At 36.5% G+C, this 9,738-nt stretch overlaps 1 protein-coding gene across 1 annotated transcript in view; it reads right to left on the reverse strand.

Moving 5' to 3' along the window:
- The window catches only part of pde2a (phosphodiesterase 2A), a 160,666-nt gene extending 152,027 nt beyond the window's left edge, over positions 1–8,639 (reverse strand). Inside the window, exon 1 of the mRNA XM_088920369.1 lies at positions 8,387–8,639. Coding sequence (XP_088776495.1) covers positions 8,387–8,497 — 111 coding nt within the window. The 5' untranslated portion in view covers positions 8,498–8,639. The remainder of the gene's footprint in view (positions 1–8,386) is intronic.
- Between the last annotated feature and the right edge of the window lie 1,099 nt (positions 8,640–9,738).

The following is a 9,738-nucleotide window of genomic DNA, read 5'->3' on the forward strand; positions in this document are numbered from 1 at the left end:
TGTGACAGCTGAATGACATCACTGGTATTAGGAATGCAACAAGACCCCCACAGAATTTATATTTATATTTCTGTTTACTATTGTGGCGCATCTTGAAGCTCTAATACTAGGGTTAACAACTCTAGTCCTCAGGGTCTAGAAGTCATCAAGGTTTCAAGGCTTAAGTTATAAGCTGTTCACCTGGCAAATCATCCATTCTTAACAATCATGAGTTGCTGATAATTTAAAGTACAGTAATAAAAGCCTGCTTGATTCCAGCGTAGGGAACTGACACTCTGATCAATACCATACTAACAGCTAGGGCTATACAGCACTAATAACTTTTTTATTACGTTTCATTATTTAGCAACTTAAAAATGTCTACTTAGAGCAAGCATTACGAATCCTGGTCTTATAAGATACCTGTCTCATCAGAGTTTCCATCCAAAAACTCTGGGCTCTCATTTACTTAATGGACACCTTAATTTGCTTAACCAGACCTTTTTATGACAATATTAAAATCAAAACCATTTAAAATGACCTGGTTAAATACATTATTGTTTTACTTAGGTGTCAGTTAGGTAATTAAGAGCTTAGGTGGAATGAAAACCAAAGGGCATAGGGGTCCTCTTTTAACAGGGTTGAAATCCCTTTACACAGAGAAACAAAAGAGTTTGCCTCTCCAGTTAATCGGTGCTGACCGGTATTGTACACTGAAGCAAGTCACATGATTCTACTAATCACAGTTCCTGCAGAGTAATGTGGTTCAGCTGAGTGTGTCATTGCACTTCCTAGGGAAGAAAAGCATTCCCTGACAGGTTACAATGAATCTCAACACACTAAGCCCTTTAGGTTTCAGAGAAAAGTACATTCAAAACAGCAACTTTTTTGCATTCCTTGCTTCATTACCTTTCAGCCAAAGTCTCTGACTTGAGTGACAGAGTAGGGATTATTGCATAATCACAGGGCTGAACTTAGCACTGCAAGTCTTGAATCAGTTTACAGTGTTTGGCAAGCAGCAGTGCCAAGTTACAAGTGAAACACAGCATCATGGGATTCTAAGCCATATTTATTATACTGGGCCTCTGAGTACTGAATATCATTTGCACATCATGACAGAGGAGGATTTATCTGGCCAATCTAGCATTTCACTCAGCACAGAGTGGGCTCTGAAGGAATTACTGCTGGGTTGATCAATTTATACAGCAAATCAAACATCAAGCAAATATTTCCACAATGCTGCAACACCACCTCTGGACATTTAGCTCTGTAAACACCAGAATGGAATTCGTTTTTGTTTTTCAGTAAAGGGTGAAAAGAGAAATTCCCTTATGTAAAGTGACTGGGATCTATCTAGATGAAAAGCCCCATACAAAACTCAAAAAAATTAAAACTGCTCACTATATCATGTGAAAAGAAATGGTTGTCAACCAGCAGATTTTCAGACATAAGAGATGTTAAGCAAAACTCTGATACATGAAACAGTAATTTCTCTTGCTCACTGGCTGAATGAAAAGTATGTTTCATGTGACAATGAGAAAACTCACAGGGCCATTTATCAAGTGTGCGCAGCAGAACGTAATTTGTTCTCCTTCACAAAAGAAAAATGTCAAGCACTGTTTTTACAATCTAATAACTATTGTCTTTGTCTGCCTCTTATGCACTTACTGTACATTACCTTTCTAAGTGACAAGCTGAAAGCTATACAGTAAATTGAACGTTTTAATTGTTGTTTCATACCATAGCATCTAAGGATATTTGGTTTAAATAACCTGATTTGGAGCTGGTAAACTTTTTACACAGTCATATAAAGCCTATGTCTTCTTAAGGGAACTGAATTAAGTGAAAATCCTAACACTTCTTTCATTATGAAATTCAGTGAATGTACTACATGTATACAGCAAATTGAGTTACTTCAGCACATCCAAAGAAATTAGCATTTGGTAAGTGCTCAGGGCTTAAACAGAAGGACTAACACTTGCAACTCAAGTACTGCATAAACCATTTTGTAAAGTTACAACTTATAAAACAATACAGATTTTTGTCTAAAATTAAGATGGGACACTATCTATCTACTATCCACTTATCATGATAAAATGTTACTATGAAAACAGCATTAAGTGCTACATTGAAGATACAGTACATTCTACAGGAATACAGGAATCCAAAATAGCTTCTTCCCCAGAGCCGTCAAGCTGCTGATGCTCCCACTCCCTCCCATCATACTATGATCTCTCCTCACTTCTTCCTGTACCCACAATGACTGTACTCCAACACCACTACATACAGTACACGACAACTCAATGTAAGCCGAAATTGTACTTAAAACTGTACTACTTGTAATATTAATTAATCACCATACTTTTTTTGCACTGTTCCCCAAATTACTTTTGCACTGTTTTTGTCCTGTTGTATTCTTTTCTCTGCGTATTTGCACAGTTTTAATTACACTGTTATGTTATTACACTGTTATTGTGTTACTGTCTATTGTCTTATCTTCTGTTCTATTTATATACTGCACCTGAGTGACTAATGAGAAACACTTTTCACTATACTATGCACCTGTGTAAGTATAATGACAAATAAAGTTGAATTGAATTGAACTGAATTCTGCTAGCATGCCTGTTCAGTTATTATTTTCACACAGAGGGAGGAAACTGCTAGCTACAAATTCTGTTACTTGGTATATTTGGAATGACAGTTTTTAAAATTAAGAATAAATAATGGAGGAGGACACTCTGTTCAAGCAAACATCTTCCAGCATATCCAGCAGTGAACAGGTAAGAGGATAAGAACATGTTAACATGAGATAATTATTCCCCGCGAGTGCCATGCAACTGGGATTCAGGCGCAGAAGAATACTCAAGCTACTTGCTATTACATAGCAGGGGAAATAAAGATTTTTCCTGGGGGTGTTTCTTTGAAAACACTTACATATACAGTTTCTAATAAGTCAATAGAACAGATACAACGCAACACAATATGCAAACAGAAAAGGACACCACTGAATGTACTGTACATAACAAATAAGCAGCTAGGTGTTCAAGAGGGAAAACGGAGCACATGCTCTTGTTCATGTTCAACCATCACTGAGCACACAACTAGTCTTAAGATCATATGAATTTTGCAAAACTAGGAAAAAATTCTCATTTCCATGGTGCTTGTGAATGTCCAAATGTACACCCCTCAACAAAACAGATAAAAAGACACAGGAATCCATTCTTCCTCTGCTTGTAAGATAGTTTTGACAGATAGAGTGCCCTCCAGAATAATTTTTTCAAACATTTTACACTCCTGTTTAAATCAGGGAGGTTGTTTTCCTGGACAAAAATGCATCATTTAACCAAAGGCTGAGCAGAGCTGACAGTTTCATGATGTTCCTTTAGTTCCTTTTATACACCAGAAATGGTTAAGAACCACAAAGTAGAGGGGGGGGGGGGAATTGTTTTCTCAATGCCTGTCTATAAGTGCAATGAAGAAAGATGTCGACACTTTTTAATTTGTTCCCAACCCTTTTAATTGAAATTAGTTTGCAAATGAGCCACTGCAGGACATTGCAGGTATGGAAAACATAATACCAAAAAAAAAAAACACTATACATTTATGTTAAGATTCATCTGGAGGGGTAATTCATTTTCAACTCATTGACAGGGGCAATTTGGAAATGGAGGTCAGTCATCAATCACTGTGGAAAGAGAGCTTCTGCTGCCAGCCCTTTCCATTTAGGCTCCAGAATAGCATATCCCATGAGCCAGAGATTTGCTTTATTCTAAAGGTTTGTACAATACATGGCTTTTAGGCTGCGTCCTCTGTAACTGCATACAGAGGACACAGAAAAATTAAGCCCATAGTTGCACCCAAGGGAAACTCCTAAGCACCTTGCTGATTAGTGTTCTGTTCATCAAAATAGTGGCTTTAAAACATGCTCTTCAAATTCGTCTCTTAGACAATATTATTATAAGATATTTGTCTCATGTAGTGGGCAGTTGTTACCCTCCCCAATGTTTAAGCAACTTACATTTTCTTGCACAACAAAACTAAATTTATTCAGAATATGAAAATGCTATTAATATCACTACTAGTTCAGAAATCTGCAAGAGCTAGCATATACTCATTCAAAGGTGTTGCTTTTATAAGAAAAAAGAATAACAATTAGACAGCTTCTGTTAATAGTCTTTTAAAGATAAAATAGACAATATACGCTGTACATGTGACTCAAAAATGTAGAGATTGTATAAACCTTGTATATAGCAAAATAAAACATAACAAAATAACACATCCCTACACTATTCTAATAGGTTGAAAAGAATTCCTAAGGTTTTAAACTTACTGATGTACTTACAGTATGTATAAACAGTACACTTGACACAAACAAAAGAAGAAGAAAATGCCAGAGAAACTTCATAGAATATTCATAGAATGTACTATCAGAGTACTGCAGTTCTTGACTGGAATTCACTTAAAAAACATTAATCCAAACAATTAAAGATAAGGAAAGACACTGTCCCACAAATGCTTATTTTTGCTTGTCTTGAAATCTTGGAACAGTAGGTTACTGCCAAGGCAACTGAAATCAGGTATGGTGCAGAAAACCTATTAGCTATAGCAACGGGTTTGCACTGTTGATATGCATGGCTTCAAACACTGGATTTGGACTACTGAAAAAAAAATATTAAAACAGTTTAAAAAATAGCACTGTGCTGTAATCACAAAGACCGCTAACATTGACAGAGACTATAAATCAAAAAGTTTTGCTGAGCACCACCATGTCACACTTTACAAGGAAATGTATCAGGTTAAATCCTGTCATAGATGAGTAAGGAAGGGATGCAAAGCGATCTACTGTACTTTCATACATCTGAATATCTCACACACACCTCTTGAGCTTGACTGAAAATCTTTACTGCAACTTAATTAAAAGGGGGTTTAACACCTTGCTGTAGCCCAACCAGTCACATCCACCCAAAGGAAAGAGAAAGACGTGTTTTTGTCCTAAGATCATCATACTGTACAGTAGCTCTGCCTTCTCCTAATTATTTTTCTGCTCACCAGTGTGCATATCTGCAGTATGTGGAGGGGATCTACAGTATGCTTGTCCGATTCGATATGATGTAGATCCTCAGCTCAAAAATGTAAATAAGCATTCATTGAATCTCATACTCAGTGCCCCAGACACTATTCGGGAGTAGGTTACATAAATATAGTATAAACTCTGACTGCAACAGTAGCCATCCAGGAAAACATAGAAAAGATACAGTATATTGGTGCCTTAAACAACAGACACTTTCCAATCACATCCCATGAATAGTGAAAAACAGAGTTGCAAAAATAATGTTATCAGTGAAAGGGGCTGCTTACAGGGGGCCATGTGAGCAATCTAGTTTACAGTATGTACTGTAACTGGACAAAAATGGTTAAATGAGGTTGTCATCGTTGTCATGTGTATTTTGCTGCTTTTTCTCACTCAGTCTGACATGCTTACACCTTAGCTCAGCATTAAAAACAAGCTCAACACAAAAAAAATACAAACATGCCTCACTGTTAGAATTACTACAGCTCTGCAGATACAGTAGAACTGCTTGTGTAAAGAGATTTAGTGTTTAGTGTTTAGTGCTGCAGGCTATCCAATTCCCCGAAGATTGATTAATACGATTGGCAGATCAGGTAAACATATTGTATGTTGACAAAATCTTTCTTTACAATAGGGTTGATGAATGGAAGTGAAATACAGTATATACACAGCAACTTGTTTTAAATCAATACTCATGGGGCGTCACTATACAGGTGGGGACTTGTCTGGGAAAAGAAAGAATTGTGAAGAATGAGTAATCTGTATGAACATTTGTGAAATGCTTGAGCATTAACCCAACCAAAGTCCAGCAATGTAAATTATCATGAATTGCAATAGATTATTTTAAACTCTTTAAAACTATTGCAGCTCATTCTTACAACACAACCTGTTTTTAACTGTTTTTGCAAATTAATATTCTAAGCTTTAGGTCATTATAACCTCACAGTTTTTGGCTGATTTATATACTGTATATACTGTAGAGAGAAAGTTAATGAATATTATGAAATGAGATGCAAAGGGTACAGACATTTATTTACAAAAAGGTATTCTTATTGTTATTCAGTCACTCTGTTTTTATATTTAACAACTAGGGTATGATAATTCTGAATAAATTCTAAGCTCCAATAAGGATTACTGTACATTTTTATAACAGCTTTAATGACAGAGTCTACAGCTATCTGTAGAAAATGATGCATTTCTCATTGGTGCAAACTCAAAGAGCATTTAAATTATAATTAATGAAGGAGACTTTTTTGCATTTGCTGTAAAAACAATTAACAGTATCACCCATTTTGCTTTTAATGATCTAAGCAATGCTTTTCAGTGGGTTGTGGCATACTAATAGGCATAGAGAGAATAATTCTCAAGTTTGAATGAGACCTCAAAATGTATTAAATACATTCTTCCTCTTACATGCGTATCTGGCTGTTTGTACAATACGTCAGCTCATCAGATCCTCCTAAGGGGCCATATACAGTTTTTCTTTGCCAATGATCTGAGGTTTTTGTAAAATGTCCAGATATGATGCATTTGTAGCTTGTTATTTTAGGCAAATCCTGTTGATCTTATTTCTGATCTATACAGAGGATAGCATCTATATACAGTAGATAATATTTTCATCAAAACAGCAAGAAATGTGCACTGCAATTACTGTTAAAAAGAAATAATGGTATGCAAATTAAAATTATTCTGCAGAATTAAAAGAAAGAAATAACTCATTACCAATGAAAAGCAAAGCAAAAATAAATTGTATGCTTACATTTTGGAAGAAAACTGAGAATTGGAAAATGTATCTGCCGTCACTTAAATGACTGCAAGAGGAATGCTGTCATGCAGTGTGAGTTTTTTTTTTGTTCAGAAAACATAGAGTAGTAGACATGGTATGCTTTATAACCAGGGCTTGTGCATCATAAGTTCAAAACAAATTTTAAAGAATTAAACAACTGCTGAACAAACAAAATAATGAAATTATACCAAAAACATCATTCACACAAAACGCAACAGCAAAACCAGAAAGGTGTTGAGACTTAAAACCTTTAACAAAGCTGATCACCTTGCACAAGGGAAATTCATTCTAAATACTCAACTGTAGCATTTGTAATGGTATGCAATATACAGAATGCACACCACTTCACTTTAAAACACTTTGCTTCTGTAGATTAAGATGCAGATGCTCCGGCAACTCTCCTTCATCACTGCTAAAAGATGCATTTAATGTAAGTGTACTGCAGCCTCATTGATCTTACACCTGACCCAGCATCACACAGAAAAGAACAGTTAGCTTGGGAAAGGAGTTCTAAATATAACACCCTCAACAGGTACACATAAACTGGAGATAATCATGTACACGCCCACTTGTGTGGCACTCGAACAAAATTCCCGAAACATAAATGTCAGCCCTCTCACTGTGCTCTTTAGCAGTTTGCCAGTTTGTAAGGAACACGCGCGGTTGTAAACAAGAATTGAAATAAGGGAAAGAGAAAGAGATTTGTCTTCTCCCAACACTGCTATTAGCCTGATAGCCGAGTGCAAATTAAATGGGTTGCCACAATGGAAGGATGCTAAGTGCTTCTTCTCTGGAAAACAAAAAAAGCTAAGAGACCGGAAAATGCATTGACCGTCTATCAATTAAAAATACATGCTTTGGTCAAACATGAACTGTCACACAAACGCACATGAGAAGACATGAGCTGAGTCTTAGGTAATAAAGGTTAAATCAAAAGAATGTGATGCAAATAGAAAAGTTTTGCTCTGCTTTTGTATTCATGTATTAATACGGTAGCTTTCTTAAATTTAGGACATGTATTACAGCATTTTAATTAAATATAAAGATCAGACAACGAAAGACACCTCTTTTCTTACTTTAGATAATGTTATAGTTTGGTTATAATCTTACCTTTTAAATTTTTGTTTACTACCATAGACAGAAAAAATAGAAACAAAAACCAAAGCATTTTCCTTCCTCTTACAGCTTTCTTTGTCTTGACTTTTGTATCCATGTAACATGAAATCAGGGGATTTTTACAGTGTCACTTACAGTAGGTAACTGCAAATGTTGACTTGCAACAATGTCGTTTTTTTAGGTATCACCATAGCAAGAAAGGAATGTAAGAAATAACATTAATAAAAACATCAGAACCCACCCAGGCAGGTGCACATTCTAACTGCCCTATTAGATGTGTGCAAGAAAGTTGACATGAGTTGAGACTTTGCTCTTTCCTGTCTGCGTGTTAAGAGAGACGGTATGGCAACACTGAAAGAATGCTCAAAATCACAAGACGAAGCACAAGAAAGGAGAAAGAGCTGAAGGGAAAAAAATAATAATTCCTGTCTTACCTGTAAGGCGTCGGAATGTGGCTGGGGCTCATCTGCTTTCAGGAACACTTGCTGCCCCCTTCTGAAAAATTGAATGACCGCAATCAGAATGTGCTGCAGTATCAAAACCATGCTTGAGCTTTTGCTTTCTATTACTACTATCTTTCTGTCTCTGGCTTTCTGTCAGTGGCAGTGGAGAGAGTGTCTATATACACAAGCACACACACTCTCCTTATCTCTGTCTCTCTCTCTCGCTGTGAGTGTGTCTCAGTGTTTGGGTTTTTTTTTCCTAGTGACTCTTTTTGAAGCCACATCCTACATATCAAAGCTGGTCCCTCCCTCCATCTCCTCTCAGTGGCTGGTGTGTCATCTACACCTGCTTCCCATAGCGGTTGAGCAGACAGCCTCCCCTTGTCAAAGGCAAAGCAAGAGGGCAGAAGGGCTGCTGCAGGAGCCACACTCTTATGCAGAATGACTATGGAAGTGCTGGGGATTGGAGTCTCCTCTGGGTCCCAGTGCCTGCCCCTTCAACAAGTTGTAGGACAATTTTCCTTGTATGCTCTGCAACCGAGTAAATAGTCTCAGAAACACACCAGAGAAAGAAGACACTTTTTTTCCTTCACTTGTTTTCCCAGTTGGGTTTAGAATGCATGAGTTATTTATTTGTGCTAAGAAAATATTTCAGACAAAACCCATTTTTCAATGGCAGGGTGAGAATCATGATTACACTAAAGCAAGGATCAACTCTGGTCTAGAAAAATGCCAATCCACAGGGTTTGGTTAAAAACAATTAATCCATAGTTTCTAAAATCTTCACAAACTAGGCAGGTCACTTCAGTAATTTAGAGATCATATGCAAAAAAAACATTGAATACCCTTTAGCTCTCAGAGAACAGAGTTTCCTTATTGGCACACATTTACCAAATTGATGTTCTCAGTCTTTACAAATTACTGGTTTAGGGTGACTTACAAAACTTACTGCATTGGGGCTCTCCAGCACCATGGTTAATGATACCTAAATTATAGTAGTATGCATATAATGTGACACTTTTCTTGATTTTCCCAAAGTAAAACCCATCAATCAGTGTAATGTGCCAGCAAATGTGTTTCTGATGCTTTATTTACTGTACTATTTTAAGGTATTTAAACACAGAAATATTTTAAAAGTAACAAATAAAAAACTAGGCATTATCTCTCCTAGACCATATACCAACTTGCTTTTCTTCACTTACTGTACATTTTTCTGTAATTTCATGTAGGAAATGTGTAGTCAGGCACATTTCAGATGGATTTCAGGTATTCAGAATTCTTTAAAAGCAGGGGACACTGAGAGACCCTGAATTTCTAATGTTTCTTGAAATCAGCAGATTTCA

Source organism: Atractosteus spatula, chromosome 7, assembly GCF_055471065.1.
Source record: "Atractosteus spatula isolate fAtrSpa1 chromosome 7, fAtrSpa1.hap1, whole genome shotgun sequence".
Taxonomy (NCBI): domain Eukaryota; kingdom Metazoa; phylum Chordata; class Actinopteri; order Semionotiformes; family Lepisosteidae; genus Atractosteus; species Atractosteus spatula.